At 43.2% G+C, this 18969-nt stretch overlaps 1 protein-coding gene across 2 annotated transcripts in view; it reads right to left on the bottom strand.

Moving 5' to 3' along the window:
* The window catches only part of sgsm1a (small G protein signaling modulator 1a), a 141349-nt gene that overhangs the window by 50239 nt on the left and 72141 nt on the right, over positions 1-18969 (bottom strand). The window contains exons 6-11 of one of the 2 annotated variants that reach the window (XM_072587866.1): positions 17598-17665; positions 16150-16295; positions 12023-12154; positions 9278-9402; positions 6191-6258; positions 4326-4489 (exon numbers count right to left, since the gene is read on the bottom strand). In XM_072587866.1, coding sequence (XP_072443967.1) covers positions 4326-4489; positions 6191-6258; positions 9278-9402; positions 12023-12154; positions 16150-16295; positions 17598-17665 — 703 coding nt within the window. Of the gene's footprint in view, positions 1-4325; positions 4490-6190; positions 6259-9277; positions 9403-12022; positions 12155-15778; positions 15894-16149; positions 16296-17597; positions 17666-18969 lie in introns of those variants that run through there. The other variant, XM_072587867.1, reaches the window with a different exon arrangement.

Below are 18969 nucleotides of genomic sequence, written 5' to 3'. Positions count from 1 at the left end.
CAGATGATCTCCTTCAACTCCTATTGATGGATGCCCCATCTGCCACCTTCAACACAGTCTCCCTACCAAGTTCCAAACTTGTCACACCTACTAGCTAGAAGGGCAGATGTATGGGAACCAATTTCTCAAGAGCAATTGGGGATGGTCAACAAACACACATCCAGGAATGATTAAAAAGAGAAATGCATACATATTCTCTACGTACGCCCTATTCCATGAGAGTGGAATGAAGAGCATTTGCTGGCTTTACTGAAATCGGCGGGAGGTGGTCTGAATGGCATTGATCACTTTACATTTCACTACAGAGGGGAGATGTCGAAGGACAGACACTTTCTGGTCACTGTGGGGCAAGGATCCATCACTAGTTTTGTTGTTACATAAAGATAAGCACCATTCACTGGAGCAGACTTGAGGAGCTCAAGATGGAGCCATTGAGATTTCTCTCCAGAGTGAGGTGATACTATCCTTCCTGTATTTTAATGTTTATAAAAAGCCAACAGACAACCTGGCATTGGGAGCTAGATCATCTGAAGTCAACGAACGGCAAAAGATGCAGTCCACTGGTGATGCTTCCTGAGCAGATCAGCTCGTCCAGGTTTTGAATGTTGCCAGTTAAATGTCTACATCAGTCTGTATCCTTGGGTTTTTTAAGAATCCTCCTACATGTACAATTAAAATCTCACTTATGCAGTTTTACACTTGCTGTGAATGTCTATTGTGTTTTACTTGCTAAAAGTGAGTCAGAGTATACAATAGGAATGGCAACAGTGAAATAATGCCAATGACTAAGTATGCCCCCCCCCCCAACCCCTCAGTAAACAGCAGGAGGCATTTAACACGTTACAGGATAATATGCTTACTTTAGAAATTTCAAAAATCTGGACTGACTGCTTGTGTGCTCATTCTCACTTGTGAAAACTCATCTGAGGGTGACACAGTGGCTCAATGGTTAGCACTGCTGCCTCACAGCTCCTGGGACCGTGTTTGATTCCAGTGTGGGTGACTGTCTTGTGTGGAGTTTGCATATTCTCCTCTTGTCTGTGTGTTTTTCTGCCAGGTGCTCCAGTTTCCTGCTAAAGCCCAAAGATGTGTAGGTTAGGTGGATTGGCCATGCTAAATTGACTACTTGGATGCTGCCTGAACTGCTGTGCTCTTCCAGCACCACTAATCCATAAATTGACCATAGTGTCCTGGGATGTGCAGGCTCAGTATATTAGCCATGGCGAATGTAGAGTTACAGGGGTGGGGGGATGGGATGTTCTTTGGAGGCTCGGTGTGGACTCAATGGGCTGAATGGCCTGCTTCCAAACTGTAGGGATTCTATGATTCTATGATTGATGGATCCACAAATCTGGTTGCTCATAATCCACTATCAATCTTGCCCAAAAATGGGTTCTTCGACTGGAGTGTTGAAGAAACTCCAGTGTACATTTAAAGAAAGCATAAAAAAGGACCATCCAAGAGGGCTATACCATGAATTAAATTCCAGGGTAGTAGAAAGCTTTGTATGGACAGGTGAAAAATCCATCCCCATAATCAGCACAACGGCGGGCAAATGCACTCATACGGTCAGCCAATCAAGGAAGTGCCTCCCCTGTACCGAAGAAATGGTGAGGAGCTACACCTCCAATATGAGGCTGGTTCACAGAATTGTTACAGCAAAGGAGGTCATTCATCCCATCATGCCTGCTGCTCTTTCCTGTGCTTGCTGCTGATAGGCTCAATGGCAAACCTATCAGCAACAAACGAGGGAGGGAAACAACCTGTGATTGGAGGTGCAGTGAACAAGGAATGGAGAAAAGGTCAAGGTCTGGGAGCAAGGGTTAAAGGGTTGCAGTCTAGGAGGGGTAAAAGAGGGCCAGTAGTTGTTTTGCCAAGGGAGGAGAGGGTAGCCAGGGACAAGAGCAGTCTTTTTGCTGATACCAGGACAGGAGGTAGAGAGCTACCTTGTTGCCATCTGCCTACTGTTGGAGTGGGCTAAAAGGTAGATGGAGGAGACCAGGGTGGGGAGGAATGAGGGGAGACAGGGATGCTACGAGAGGGCTGTGTTAGAAGGGGAGGATGCTACGAGAGGGCTGTGTTAGAAGGGGAGGCCACAAGCGGCTGGAGGGGAGTCAAGTGAGCAGCAAGTGGACTAGGAGCGAGGAAATATCCATGACAGAATAGGGGGAGACAGGGAGGCCACAAGGAGACAGTGAAGACAGGAAAGCTGTAAGTGGGATGAGAATCAGAGGGAAGCTACAAAGATAGGGGAGGGAGAGAGAAACTGAAAGGAAAACAGAACAGTTTCAAACCTGCCAACAATTAACACTCCATTATCTAGAAGGAAGGAAGACATGAGATCACTGAGGTAATCATTTGCTTGCAAATAAATGTGGTATTATGTGCAGACATGAGAGTGCATGTACTCAGGAGTTAAATGAGAAAAATGCAGTGGATGCTATTGTAATGAACACTGTCAATCATTAATTGGACTATTAGTGACCAAAGAGCAAGCTTGCTATCCAACTGAGGGAGAAAGGGCCATCAGTAGTGAATGGGCTGCAGCAGCAGAGAGGGTGCATCTACCTTGAAAAAGTTTCATCTGAAACACTAGTCACAGCCTCTGGATCACCAGATTGTTCCTTTACAGCTCAGCAAGACTGTCATTTAGGCCTGGCTCAGAGGCACACTGCTGGGCCATGCACCGCAAGGCCCCTTGCTAGGAGGTGAGCTCCAGGCAGCAGCCTGCCCTAGATGCCTCAAGCTAAGCCTCAGGTTGACTGAAAAATCCCGGATGGCCTCTGGTCAATGGTTCTAATTGGCCTGTAAATCCTTAAACTAGACCTCACCACTAGTGAGCAGTCAAGTGTTTGTCCTTCACAACCTGGCCTTCCCAAAACCATGGAGGTCTGGTTCTTTTTGGTATCAACTAAGCACACAAGTTTAGATTAATCCCAACTGGTAGTTTCTGCATTAGACGTTTTCAACCTTCAAAAGGCACTGGGCAAGTCACGATCATTCTTCCAGTCAACAATGCACTTCCCTGCCACTGGTCACAGTGGCAGTAATATCCCACATGATGTGGGCATTTTGGGGACCGAGACCCACATGGTAGCAGCAGGTTATTCCTTTATCTCCTCACTCTTCCCCTTCTGCAGAGAGACAGTCAATATGAAATATTGGCTTCTAGAGCTGCAGCTGTCTGATACAATGCTCCTCTGCATTGAGGCTAAAATACCTGCACATGCTGCTGGTGTTATCTCAGCAGTATACACGATCCAGAATATTTAAATATTTTTCTTGCTGATTTCAATTGGAAGATAATGGAACTTCTGCATATCAAATTTCCTAGGGTCAGAATCAAGCAGGTCCGCTCAATTTCATCATGTTTCAATGCAAATTAAATGCCAATTTCTGCATTGCCTAAGTAGCTCATCAGTGACAACACTAGCCAGGGTCTACTGGTTCCCAGAGCACACCCTCCCCAACTGCTGATTTAGTGCCTATTAGCCCTGCTAAGATTATTACACAGCAGCTCGAAGAGAACAGACTGTGTAGGTTAGGTGCATTAGTCAGGGGAAAATACAGGATAATAAGGTAGGGGAATGGGTCTGGGTGGGTTACTCTTCAGAGGGCCAGTATTCACTTGTTGGCCGAAGGGCCTGTTCTCACACTGTAGGGATTCTATGATCTGCAAAGATCCCACTTTAATGTTTCTCTCCGATCTGCTCACAAGCACAAGAGAGATTTCCAACCCGTCATGGCTAATTCTACTGACATTGTAGACCTTGAGAGCATCATTCTATCACAACAATGTCCTTCCACCAAGGTGCAATTAACATAAATGGAATGTTAATTTCTGCAGAGCACGAATCTGAGAGGCAACTATTTGAAAACTTAGAGATTTTAAAAGGATCATGTTGTCATATTAAGAGTGTGGCTGTGATCATAATTTAGACCATAACAGAAGTTGGCCATTCAGCCCATTTAGTCTACTCTTAAATAAATGAAATCATGACCAACCTGACAATCCTCAACTTCATTTTCCTGCCTTTTCCCATAATATTTGATTCTCTGACAGATTAAAAATCTATTTTAGTCTTGAATATATTTAACTCAAACTCAAGACTCAAGAGCTCTCTGTGGTAAAGAATTTCACAGATTCATTCCCCTCCAAGAGAAGAAATTCCTCCTTATCTCTGTTTTAAATGCGTGGCCCCCTTTTTCTGAGATTATGCCCTCAGGTCCTAGACTCTCCCAAAAAATGGAAAGAACTCTTCTGTATTTGCCCTATTAAGTCAGCAAAGAATCTTGCGCAATTCTCATGAGGAACATTTGCGTACCTTCCCTCTCTGTGACCATAAAGGAGGGTCCAGCTGTCCACGAGGTAGGAGACCGTTCTCCAGACAAGACAGGAAAGCCAGCAGGTGTCCTCCCTTTGGAAAGCGGAGGGGCGGCCTCTGAATCCCATCCTGACTCACCAGAACCACTGTCCCACCACTGTCAACTGTGAGCACACAGGGAATGAAAACAAACCCATTAAGAGCAGAATGGCTGACATGAGTGGCAGCAGCTGATATAAAGAGGAACAGCCATGGGAGGCAGCAGACAGTCATTTTACCTGTGAAGGTACAAGACTGCGTGGCACAGTATCAAAACAGTGGTGCAATTTTAGTTCTGATGCCAAAAGAAAACAAAAGCAGGAAACTAGAATGTACCAAAGTCTGTTCATTATTTATTCTCAATTTTTTTTTTAAAGGTCAAGATTCCACCTTTTCAAGTAACCTTATATTTGCTCAACTTGATCTCTCTTCAGGCAGATCAGGTGCCAGGTTGACTGCTCCAGACATAGAGGGACCCCTGTTTGACCCCGATGGCAGGGCCCCAATCCCAAACAGAAAATCCTGCACTAGGGTACTCAAGGTGCCTCTGAAATTATCTGTTAAGGAGACTCAGGTGGCAGTTTTGCTGGAGAAGGGAGTTTGACTCAGCCTCATCTAAGGACTTAACCCTTTCTTAAGGGTTAAGAAAGCTCAAAGCATCCCAATTGGGACAAGAGGCACAGGTTTTTGCGCAAAGGCTTGGAAGTATCTCCCGTGAATAAACAGCTGCACTTTTGCCTGTACTGACCATCCCAGCAGGGATTGATGAGTGGCAAGTTGGGAAATGCTATGTGACCAAATCCCATACCATGCTGCTCTCCTGGTCAGTGAGAGGTGATATAGAACAGACTGGCTGAAAGCCTGGTGAAAGCCTATTCCAAGAATAATATTCCAAATTGGGTAAATATTTGAAGGAGAAAACAATTTGCAGGGGATTGGGCCAAATTGGATAGTCCTTTAAGCACAGGCATGATGAGCTAAATGGCCTCTTTTTATGCAGTGTGATTCTGTGAAACCACCTTTATTGCATACAAAGCTGGACAAACACGAACAAAATGATTTTAGCCACATTGTATTGAGTACCATGACTACATTACTGACTGCCAATCCAGAGAACAGGAGTTCAAAGCTCACTGTGATGATCTGAGAATTTTGAATTCAGTTTTAAAAGGTTTGAAAGCATATTATATTTAAATTAAAAACTCATAATTAGTAAATGTGACCATGAATTACTGTCAAGATTTCATGAAAAAGTCCTGCAGACAAGGAAATCTGCTGAAAATAAAGTAAAATACTTCAGACGCTGGAAATCTGAATAAAAACAGAAAATGCTGGAGAAACTCAGTAGGTCTGGCAGCGTCTGTAGAGAGAGAAGCAGAGGTTAACACTTCAAGTCTGCTATGACTCCTTTTTAAGTTCTGAATAAATCATATTAGACTTGAAACATTAACTTAGTTTCTGTCTCCACAGGTGCTGCTAGACCTGCTGGGTTTCTCTAGCACTTTGTTTTTTAGAAAGGAAATCTTTTGCTTATTACGTATCTGCTTATTTATGAGACTCTAGCTCCATACAAATGGGATTGATTCTGAATAGTCCTGTGGGACCTATAAATCCCTCAGTTGTGCTAGCATAGCTGGAGACAGAAAATGAATGCCAGTCTCATTGCCCAAATATTATTTCTAAAAAAACACCCTCAGTTTGTTGTTTTGGGATTGGGAATGGTTAAAAAAATGCATAAAGTACAGCTGATACCTCATATTACCAGGGTATCTGGAAATATAGCCTTAACATATAAAATCTGATAGAAAAAGTTATTTTCTTCTTACTCTGTTGATGACAGTGCAGGTAGACAATTTCCTCCAGACGAATGGTCATGGCATAGTCCCAGTATATACTGAAAAAGATCAAATCATTTAGATACTGACACTTCACAGTGAGCAGCCATTTTCTATGCTACAGACAGATCCAAGATGCTTATATCAGATGAGGAGATACAGAGCTGATTGAACCAAGCAGAGAACCTTTATTCACCAGATCCCTTCCAAATTACCGAGCATTTGTGCAGGCTGCCCTTAACTTCCCCAGTAATTTCTGAGGTAGGTTCACAACATAATATAGATAGCAAAGATGACAGTGACAAGAATACACATTTCATCAATAAGACTCTAGTGATTGCCAGGGGCAGAGAATGACTTGGGGATCATCCTTTGGAATTATCATTTCCAAAGGAACAAGGGTAAGTCATTTATCTCAAAATGATTCACACTGGCATTCCCTCAGTTTCTGTCACTCCTGGTATTAATAACAGTAAAGCAATTTCTCAGGATATAATTTTAGACATATAAACAAACATTTTTTTTTAAATCAACCTGTTTGACCATATTATGGTTCACTACTGGGGCAGTAAAGACTTGAACTCAGATCATTCAACCCACAGGCTGGAATACTACAACTATGCCACAAGATGTACTGCAAACAAACTAATTTATTGAGTATTTGTTTTCCAGTGAGGCACAAAAATCCTAAATTGGTATTTATGATTTGGAGGTGCTGGTGTTGAACTGGGGTGTACCAAGTTAAAAATCACACAACATTAGGTTATAATCCAACAGGTTTACTCGGAAGCACTAGCTTTAGGAAAGCTGCTTCTTCACCAGGTGGTTGTGTGTCCTGTGTCCTACGATTTTATACTTCACAATCACCTGATGCAGGAGCAGTGCTCTGAAAGCTAGTGCTTCCAAATAACCCTGTTGGACTATAACCTAGTGTTGTGAGATTTTTAAACTGGTATGGTAGCCTCCTGGTAACCACAAGAGAAGTAACACAATGTCAAGTCCCATCACAAAAAGTTGTGAAGCTAGATTTGAGAAATGTGCTAACTAATGGGTAGGTCCAGGGAGTGACCATGCTGCAAAAAGCCAACATATCTTTCAAGAAAGGAAGCCAGGTCCCACCTACAGAATCAATTATATAGTCCCATACTCTCAAAGACAATAAATATTGCCTTGCCAATGTCACCTATATCTTAGGTCACTATTTAATAACACGAACTATAAATGTGGATGGTACCCCCAGGAAATCCAGTATGGCTGTAAAAGATGGTACGTATTATTAAACAAACTTCATGGAGATTAAGATCATAATTAAATTTTTACTTCTTGCACCAAGTTATGCTATTCTTCAGGAACTTTGATATGCGGCTTCAGGATTTACAAAAAGCTGTGTGGATATGTGCTACCTAGTCACCAGTAAATGTTGTACCCCAGTGGAAAGGACAGTTTCAATGGAACAATCTATTACCCCATCTCACAGCAGTTAAGGGAGCTGTTGCATTACTGAGTTTGGTCACTTTCTTTCATTCTGTTTTCCTTTTGTTCCTCCTTACATCTCCTGAAGCCATTGATTTTTGTTGGTGTATCATCTCCAAAGATCTCAGGGCCCTAACGGTACAACACCCAAATTTAGGTTGGGAACGACAGTCAAGTTTCAAACATGGGTGACACTACAGTCCCATTAAATGAACAGCTTTGTGATCCATGGGGGGAGGGGGGGTCATTAATTGACTTTCCCCTTTGTGTAACTGAAAGGTCCAGAAGCCTCCTACAAACTACCTGCCTGCATCCCCCAACCACGATCCATTAATCCAACAGTTTGGCCCAGTCAAAGAAAGCTCTTTTACTGAAAAAATGATTCTGCACTCTTTTTGGCTGCAAAATGATTTGTTGATTATAATGGTGAACACGGAATAGACTTTTCAAAAGCTCCAGTTGTCAAATCACGGATCGGAATGATTTTTACACTCAACACTATCCCAGGGAGCTGTAACTTACCAGAGAGCTCTGCTTCTCTTCCCCAGTGGCCAGATAGATTTCTGGCAATTGATGCTGGGAGTCACATAGCAAAATCAGCAGAGAGGGACCAAGTCCCAAGTAGAGCAGGGTGATAAATTTGGTGAGCACATAGTGCAGTGCAGACAGCAGAGAAAGCACAGGCAAATACAGCAACAGAAACAGTGAACAGCCATTGGCACCAGCATTATCCCAAATGAGTTGCAGGATTGAAATGAAAAAGGAGACAGACAATAAGTTCACAAAAAAAAAGAAAAATCATGTTAAAACACATCACAACATTGCCATGCTTTACTGCACCCAAACGCCAACTTCCTTTCACACGTTTAGTCAAAGTCAGTGCAATTATGAAAGCTGTGCCCTGTATCAATGCACACTAAAATCATTGCTCCTTGTTTGATCTTTGCCTCCTTTGCTGCAGGTCTTGATTCTCACTGAGATGCTTTTCTCTTCAGGTGCCTGCTGCTATCTAAATGGCTATCCCTCCACACCTCATAGTAGCCAACTCACCCAAGCCCCTCAATTATCCAAACAACATGAATAGGAGTATTTTGTTTGGATAATTGAATATTTGGATATTCGAATACTCAGATATCACAGTTTACCTAAGCACTGGGACCTTGAGATCTCATTCGGATAATCCGAAACTCGGTTCATCGATGTTCCGATAACCAATGTTGTACTGCATTGCCTTCAGACACATGCAGGCATCCCACTGCCAAGCACATTGATGAACATAGAGTTGACTCCTCCGCTCCCTGCCATGACTACAGTATCTGCAAAGCCAGTGTGAATCTGGATATTCATGAATAATGTCACACCGGGAATTGCGTTCCCACTGTCAGTGGTGAGTATTCCAGGGATACATTTCATGAAGAAAGTCTTCAGCTCAGCCTGAATTAAACTCACAGCAGATTTTGTCCAGGCCTCACAGCAATTCTAGTTGGAAGTTAGGCTTGGTGAGCAAAGCTCGACTTTGACAAATCCAGCTTCTTAATTCTCACATCTTGCCAAAAATTGTAAAAGGCACCCAGGAGGATTTCAGCTCTGATGTAAATTAGTTACCTCCTCTCATAATCCAAGTCCCCCACTGAGCCATTCATCAGCTGGTTGGGTGTCCATTTTAACGTCATGGTGTCTCCTGTTTGATGAAGCGAAAGGTATCCCAGGATAGGTTCCATATCGTCTTTCTGAAGAGAGAACATTAGTTAGTAAAGGTGTGAATTACTGTGCTAATGATTAGATTAGATTAGAATCCCTACAGTGTGGAAACAGGCCCTTTGGCCCAACAAGTCCACAGTGACCCTCCGAAGAGTAACCCACCCAGACCCATTTCCCTCTAACTAATGCACCTAGCACATTGGGCAATTTTATCATGACCAATCCACCTAACCTGCACATCTTTGGACTGTGGGGGGAAACCGAAGCACCCAGAGGAAACCCATGCAGACATGGGGAGAATGTGCAAGCTCCACACAGACAGTCGCCCGAGGTTGGAATCGAACCTGGGACCCTGGTGCTGTGAGGCAGCAATGCTGCCACTGAGCCACTGTGCAGCCCCGGACAGGGATTAAGATGAGTGTTGCACTGCAAATATTCAACAAGACAGTGCCTTCCAAACCCATGACCACTTCCATCTGGAATAACAAGGATTGCTGATACATGGGAACACCACCACCTGCAAATCCTGATTTGAAGATACATCATTGCTCCTTCATTGTTGCTGGGTCAAAATCCAAGCATTCCCTCCTTTTGGGAATTGTGTGTCAATCTACAGCATGTAGACTGCAGTGATTCAAGAAGCAAGCTCACCACCATCATTTCTCAGGGGCAGCTAGGAATGGACAATAAATACTGATCAACCAGTGACACCCATGTCCCACCAGTGAATTTAAAAAAAATTGGTGCCAAGGAACAATGCTTCCTGACGTTCTCCAGTTAGTAAGCAGGGATGAAGAGCACTTGGTCCACCCTGCCCTTGTACAGAACCCAGGATCATTTTCATGTTTCCATCAAATGTTTCTCCAGGCAGTTAACCTAATCCGCCTTGACTTTAAGAATAGAATCAGGCCCTGCTACCCCCAGCAAACTATACAGTTACCATGCTAAGTTTGGAATTCCCTTTTTATCCACCCTTCCACCTGCAGTCACATGGGAGCAAGTTCACCTCCAAATTCTCCTCCAAGCCATAGATGATCTTGACTTGGGAACCAGGAGTAACCACTTAAAAATATCAGGTGACCACTTAAGACACAGATGAGTCAAAACATTTTCTCTCAGAGGATCATAAGTCTTTGAGCTCTCTTCCTCAAAAGGCGATAGAACTAAAGTCTTTGAAAGTTTTAAAGGCAGAGATAGATGGATTCTTGGTAAGTAAGGAGGTGAAAGGTTATCGGGGTAGGCAGAAATATGAAATATTCAGACAAAACAAGCAAAATGACTTACTCCTGCTGCAAACTCACACATTCATGTTTTGGGACTATATTGCTGTTCCTTCGCTGTTGCTGAGTTAGCAAGCTGAAGTGCTTTGCTTTTGTTTATTCACAGGATATGGCCATCGATGACTGTGCCAGTATTTGTTGTCCATCCCTAATTGCCCTCACTAACAGCATTATAGGTGCACCCACACCATACAGCGATTCAAGGCAGCGGTCTCATCCCTACCGTCTCAAGGGCAGTTGGGGCTGGGAAATAAATGCTGACCCAGCCAACGAGATGCACATCCTATGTATGTATAAATCAAAACAAAGACCAATTATGTGATTGAGGGCTCTGGAACAAGTGGGTATAGGTCGAAAACTAAATATGAGTGTTTCTATAGGGAAGTTGGGAGGAGATAGAGCGCACATTAGGAGTCTGTGGTTGAAACTATATTGACATTTAATAATAGGTGAGACATGCGGTTGAAGGGACATCAGAATAACTGATTATAGAGGACAAATCAAACACAGACTGTGGATCTGTCATAGCTCAAGTTCCCTGATTATGTGTGTGCAATAAGTGGAGCAAGGGTGACTCAGGAGAAATAGTTTATATCACCACTGACAGCTGTGAGATTTTGAATTAAACCAAGGTAACATCTCCACATAAGTCATTGTGCAATACATGTCAATGCAACAACTGGTGATTTACCCACATTCAGGAAGCATTCCAAATAATTAACAGGCAGATTTGTGAGTTGTGCGCTAAAAATGTGAATAGGAATTCTCAAATTCAGATGGCTTCAGTATATAAATTCCAAACAATGTGAATTATGATTCAGTGGTATAAACAGCAACTGATGTTGCAGTTAGCTTTAGTGACAATAATCGATTGTACTGTCACCTTGACTACATGGTGTTACAAAGCACTTTATAGCCAATGAAGTACTTTGAAATTGTGCTCACTGCTTACACAGGAACATGGATCTTAAAAACAGGAGTAGATCAGTCAGCCATTCAATAAGGTTGGGGTGTCAGTTCCACTTTCATGTCTGTGTGTAATGTAGGAAACATAGCAATTAATTTGTGTACAGCAAGTTCCCACCATGGGGCAGTACAGGTTTAAATCCTTCTCAGCAACATTGTGGAACCTTCTACATGATTCAGACAGGGCAGGTGGAGCTGTCCTTTAGCATCCCATCTGAAAGGCAGTAACTCCAACAATGCAGCATCTCCTCAGTATTTCACCAGACTGTCAGGCTGGATTATGTACTCAAGTCCCTGGAGTGAGACTCAAACACACACAACCCACTGACTTGAAGGCAAGAGTGCTACCCACTCAACCACCACACACAATAAAATGCATGCACACAATTGGACAGTTACTCACCGGCTGAACCAGGACATTGTTTTTGCCATACAATAGCGTTGCCCGCGAGTTCTGGTGCAAAGACTCGACATAATCACGGGCGGAAAGTGTGAGCCGATCGTCCATGCTGCCACTAGAATGTCGCTTCTGAATCTGGAAACAACACACAGGACAAAAGAGCAGCAGCCAATGACACCAGATGATTGTATAGAAGTACTTGTAACAGCATGGTGTCAATAACATAGGACCAAGGGAAAGCACAGAGAGGTCATTGGCCCTATACTGAATTGATACTGAGGAGAAAGACCATTGAGCCCACTTCAGCTACACCAGTTGAAAAGTCCCTCCAGTTCCTTCCTTCTTTGTTACAAATAGCAAATCCGATCTTTTTCTGTCATTAAATAACCTGGGATCTGAATTCGGTTGGAACGGGAGCTAAAAAGAACAATATTCCCTTTGTCTTATTGCCCAAATATGTTTTTATAAACTTCTTTCAGCTTTCATGGCAATACTTCAGGAGACTGACCAACATCTTTTTTCCATTTTCTCTTTCTCAGGTAACTATTTTAAGTTTATTCACAGCTAAGGGTTAGATTATTAATTGGCAAGGAAATTAAGAGTTGTGGGGAAAAGCAGAAAAGTAGAGTTGAAGATTATCAGTTCAGCCACGGTCTCATCGAATTGTGTTGTTGACTCAATGGGCAGAATGGCCTATTTCTATTCTTACATCTAATGGTTTTACTCATTCTCCTCAAGAAATGTCAACGAACTCCACCCAAACAGCAGTCTGTAACACGGAATTCTAATTTCTAAGACCCTTTGTGTGATATTTCCTTATTGGCTTTTCAGTTCTCATTGTATTCATAACATTCTGGCCACCTAATCTTCAAACCGCTTAAATACAACAGCTAACCTCTATTTACCTCGTCATGGTGGTGTACTACAGTTCACTCAGGGGTCTGTGTTGCTCTGGTAATGTACATTTTTACCTCCATGCTGTAGCTCAGAGATATGGATGATGATGGTTTTGGGTCCAGCATCCTCTCCATCATATGATTGACCAGAAGTCTCTGTTTCTCTTACCGTTTACCATAGGCATGTGTTGGAAGGATTTTCAGGCTGATACTTAATCTCTTGACCACATTATAAATGGATCTTCCTTGGACATCAAGTCCTGGAGTAGGACTCAAATGCGGAGCTCACAGACAGTGACACTAACGCAGGATCTCCGCCCCACCCCAACCCACCACGTTCACAGTAAGCCTTGACACTTGCTCCTCAGAGGGAAAATGCCTCCAGTTACTGGGGCAACAACTGGTACAAGCCCTCTCGCATCCAAACACGTCACAGCTCTCTGGAATTGAGAGGGGATAGAGTTGAAGGGGAGAAGGAAGGAACTTTCTTAAAAATTAATTAATATTTCCAGCGATTCTTCTTAAATTTCTATTTATGGTCTGTGAATCAGCTTATTCCCAACAGTAATAACTGCAGGAAACACTGACACCAGAAGGAGTTCAGCAGGTCTCCTTACTGAGCAAGTGTGAATTATTAGGTCTTGTAGCTCTGGTGATAATAAAGAAGGGTTTCAACCATTCTCATTCATTAGTTAGCGAAGAGCAGGGCATTACTAATAGACAACTGGCATCAGGTCATGAGAAACATGAAGTTGATATGATGAGATTGACTAACTGGCTGAAACCACAACTGATAATTCTACCTTAATGGAGGCAACAAATAATGAAAGCAGCTCATCGGGTCAGGGGCTACATGTGTCTTCACATGAGGAAAAAGTAATTTTAAACCACACAACCTGCTGTCCAAAAGTCTATCCAAAATTGTTTTTAATACATCTTTTTCCTTCCCCTCCAGTCCTGAGGTCCTGAACATCACATGCAGCAATCCATTCTGAAAACTAAAGAGTACATTCGTATTTCTAAACCAACCCCTGCAGTCCCCCACCATTAAGATATTTCAAAGTTCTTCACAGCCATTGAATGACTCTCTGTGCACTGTCACTGCTGTCATAAGAAAAATCTAGCAGCCAATTTCAGTCACAGCCAGATTCCAGCTCAGGAGAACAATGGCAGAAGAAAAATAAAGTGGACAGAAAAAAGATAGATTGGAACCTGACTCAGGTTGAAAACTCTGAATTGGAGTGTTGCTGAGAGACATGTTGTTGAAACTTTTTATCATCAGAACACATGCAAGAATGCCAAATTCCAAATGACCACAACAATTCATCCAAGAGGAAAGGGTGCTGATTGGTTGGCATGGTGATCCTGACTGGCAAGACTCCATGGCAATGCCACAGCCAATCAACCAGATCCTTTTCTCCCATAATACATTTGTGTGATTTTATTAAAATTCTTGCCTTTGTCCTAATGACTGTTTCAATAGCATATATCTCTTTTCAACCATAGTTGTGTACAACCAAGCAACTGTTAGCATAAGAATATGGAGCATGAATACACCATTTAGCCAATCAGGGTCTGCTGTCATTCAATACAATCACAACTGTAATAAGACCATAAGACATAGGAGCAGAAGTAAGGCCATTCGGTCCATCAAGTCCACTCCACCATTCAATCATGGCTGATGGGCATTTCAACTCCACTTACCCACAATCTCCCCGTGGCCCTTAATTCCTTGTGACATCAAGAATTTATTGATTGACATCCACACTAGTTCCTGAGAGACGCCTGTTTCCTCTTAGCCTTAAATGTACTCAACGATGGTGTACTCACAACCCTCCAGGATTAGAACTTCCAAAGTTTCACAGCCCTTCAAGTGAAGAAATTTTTTTTCTCATTTCAATTCAGAATAATCAACCCTTTATCCTTGAGGCCAGGGGAATTCAACCTGTCAACCCCCTACTCCTACTTTCAACTACAATCTAATGACCTCCTTGCTGTAAAACTAATCAGGCACAGACAATAGGAGCATTTGGGCTGGGCAGAGCTGGAGCTGTGTTGCACTCCCCACCATTAAAGATTTGAATAATTTACTGACTGACATTCAGCAGCTTGACTCACTAATGCGACTCACAGGCTGCTGTTACTCTTGGAAACTATAGGTGCAGAGTGAATCCACAGAAGAAAGCTGGAAGGAAACAAAAGTTTTGAAAAGCTGCCCAATCAGCCAGCTACTTTCGAGTCATATCATTTCCTACTCCCTCTGAAGAGGGAAAACTCAGTACAAGCCTCAGTACAAGCATAAGTGCAGGAAGCATGTTCCCAATGACCAGAACCAGAGTTCACAGTCTAAGGGAACTGGGTGGGCCATTAAGGACCAGGGCTGAGAAGTATCTTCACCCAGGTAATGGGTGAGCCTGTCGGGCACAGAAAGGGGATAAGGCTACAACAGTGGATCTTTTCAAGAGGGAGTTAAATATCACTCTTAAGACTAGCGGAATCAAAGGGCATGGGGAGAAAGCATGACTGGGTACTGAGTTGGATGATCAATCATAATCACACCAAGCCTACAAGGCTATGGACCAAGTGCAAGAAAATAACATTAAAATAATTAGATGCTTGTTTTTGACTGGCGCAGACTCGAAGGGCTTTTCTTTCTGCTGTACTGTTAGAACTCTATTGAAGGTAGGAAGGAAGGAGCAGACTGGAAAGGCCGAACGGCTTGGTCCAGCCCCTATTTTCTATGTTTGTAGATTTTTGACAGGTATCACGTCAAAATCCCAGAGAAACGACAGCGCTCAGGTCCGTCTCGGTGTGCGCGCGTGCGCGGGACGATGCCATCACATGACCTGAGGCTGCCCCCTACCATTGGTCAGTCGACCCACCGCCCGCTGTGGCGGTTGGAAACTCTCGTGCGCGCGCTGGGTCACCATTTTGAAAAAAATCTGCAACCGCCTTCTTTCTCCGTCTGTAACTACAGTGTCCGAGATACTAGAAAGCTCAAATGAAAGACAAAATCCTCCAGTTAGTTTTACTGAAAGCTCCAGCCGTCTCTTCCTGAGATTGCTCGCCGCAATGTCCCGGACAGTCCAGGCCCGTTCTCGAGCGTCGGCCTCCAAAATGGCAGAAGGGAACAAGGAGATTTGATCGATGTGCTCCCCTCACTCCCCGCCCGGTCATTTGCAGGACAGGCTCGGGCCCCTCAAAAAAAAGGGAGGTAAACGTGACCCAACTCACACAAAGGGCAGGCCTCTTGGTGGGCGAGTCCTGGCGACAGTGGGCGCTGTGAATGCGATGCCTCTGGACCAACTCATCCGCCGAAGGATCCGTCCAGAAATGGTCGGCTGTCTTCATCTTCGTGTACTCGAGGGCACACGGCCCGACTGGAGGAAAGAGAGGAGAGCATGGTGTAGTCACAGCCATGAGATTCGGGTTCAGGCAAGAGGCATCAAACCACCATTTTAACACTAGCATTTAATTATTTGCACCACGACAAAGACAAATCGTTGCAAACGTTCTAATGTGGATGTGCCGGTGTTGGACTGGAGTGGACGAAGTTAAAAATCACACAACACCAGGTCATCGCCCTGTTGGACTATAACCTGGTGTTGTGTGATGTTTAACTCTGCAAAAGCTCAGAAGGGTTAGCAGCATCAGTGGAGAGAAATCAGAGTTAACGTGTCGGGTCGAGTGACCCTTTCTCAACGTCTTCTGAGGAAAAGTCATTGAACAAGAAAGGTTAAGTCTGATTTCTCTCCACAGTTGCTGCCAGACTTTGTGAGCTTTTCCAGCAATTTCTGTTTTAGTTTCTGGTTTACAGCATCCCCAGTTATATTTGGTTTTTAATTACTTGCTATTGTTTTGATTCACAATTAACCTGAAAATCCTCATCTGTAAAATGCAATGTCTCGCCCTGGATATGGAGTTACTGATACAAACACACATGTACAGATACCACAGTACACAATATCACCTGATATGTGGGGCAAACAACTGCCTCTTCATCGCCCATTATGCTTTCCAATTGTCACTTCTGTTATTCTAACTGGTATACCAAATGCATTGCAGTAATGAATGGTCACTTTTCATACTAAAGATCATAATGGCATACATTTGAAAATAAAAACAAAACAAAATTTTTTAGCATCTTTCATGACATCAGGACCGTACCAAAAAAATGTTTGTGATGTTTACTGAGTTGGAAATATTGGTCAACGTGCTAGGGAGAATTCCCCTGCTCTTCCTCACAATATTGCCAATCATATCTTTAACTTGATCCAAAAGGTGGTAACTTCCGATCATACAACACTCACTTTGTACTGCATTGGAGCGTCAGCCTACATGTTGTGCTCAAGTCTTTGGAATGTGATCTTCAGCTCTGAAGTGAACATGTTCCCCACAGAGCCATGCTTGACATCCTCAAAATAATCACTTAAAAAGAGTATTTCAAACTATTTTAAAGTGATCAATTTTACCAATGCTTTCATTGTGGTGAATTAGATAGATGCCATGATAGGAGATTTCCTGTGTTGGAGGAATTAATGACAACCACTAGCTAGTCATTTTTAATGACTCTGAGCAACAGTAGCGGTTCTGTCTTGCTGGTGAACAAATATAAATGATCTTTTGCACAGCCTCCACCTGACAGCCATTTTTGCTTCAATATAAAATTCTCCAGTGCTCACCTAACAGCGAGCCCAAAATCGGCCCGTCCACAGGGTCCATCATGAGAGCCTCCTTTTCATAGTATTTACTGAGGAGAGAAAAGATACAGAAAACATTTTTGATTGTCAAAATTTCGGTAGAGAACCTCCCCCACACCACCTTCGAAGGCACCCATGTCTTCACTGGGATTATGGACTCTACGTTACACCCAAATGACCCTTGTTTACCTGTCAGCTGGGATGGGTAGTGCCAGCAGGCTAATTGGCCATGGGTTGTACCCAATCGTGGCTTATGTGTGCTCAGTAAGCAGAGGGGGAATGTGCTAAGGGTGTACAGCATAAGCAGTATTCAATGTGTTCTGTGCATTGTTTGTAATTGTAACATTCAGTCCTAAGGAACAAATCTGCAGCAATATTAATACAGCTTTCACCCAACTCCAGTTGCACAGCGTTCAATATAACCAGAAACTATTGTCACTTCATTAGTCAGAATCACCTGGTGACAGTAGATATGGGTGCTCCCAAACACAAACATTGTCCACCCGAAGTTCTGTTTCTGCTAATGAATTTCTCCATTGGGGAAATACTTTACAGCAAAGCGATACAAGTAAACGACCAGCCAATTTTGATGTGATTGCCCCACAATGTGAAATTCCCAGCATATCTTGGAGATGTGTGTTTGTTTCAGATCCTTGAGATGTATGTATGGTGCTTGCTTATGCCAACAAACTTGTTGAGGAAACTTAAAATAGGCTATTGCACTGCAGCTCCCATATAGCTCTGGCAGAGCAGGAAACACTCCTGTTCTTCTTAGGTGCATTGGAAGGATGCACAAATTGATAATCAACCTGTTTGGCCTGGTGTGATACATTTTCCATAGCCATCAAGTCTTGAGGGAATTGAACCAGGAGCTCCTGGCCTAGACATAGGGAACACTACCTCGACCCCTAAGAGCTTGAGGTGCAGGTACAGAAAGAGGCAAATATGTCCAACTGTATCTCTGGACCATCTACTCAGGGGTAGTTCAAGGAAGTCACTGGCCACCAGCACTGACAGAAAATGAAGCAAATCTACCATCTACTGCCAATAATCACACTAGGGTTGCAACCCACTCCTGATTCGAGATTAAAACCTTTGTTCATGCTAAGGAAAATACAATGCAACAACCCACCGTCCCACACGGTACTGATGTCCATGTCTTGCAGCTACACTAACAGAAGTCAATGTTGTACGTCTCAAGAAGCCAGCTCAATTCATCAGTACAGCAAAGGACATTTGTAACATCAGCATAGAGTGTATGCACTGTGTACCCCTGTCACTTGACACAAATATCGGTCATTTAGGCTGACAGCAGATGCACTCCAAAGGTTTACAGCTTAGGATTAATGTATTG

This window comes from Chiloscyllium punctatum, chromosome 17, assembly GCF_047496795.1.
Source record: "Chiloscyllium punctatum isolate Juve2018m chromosome 17, sChiPun1.3, whole genome shotgun sequence".
Lineage (NCBI taxonomy): Eukaryota > Metazoa > Chordata > Chondrichthyes > Orectolobiformes > Hemiscylliidae > Chiloscyllium > Chiloscyllium punctatum.
The sequence above is the reverse complement of the archived record's forward strand: the minus strand, read 5'-3'. Positions and strand labels throughout refer to the sequence as shown.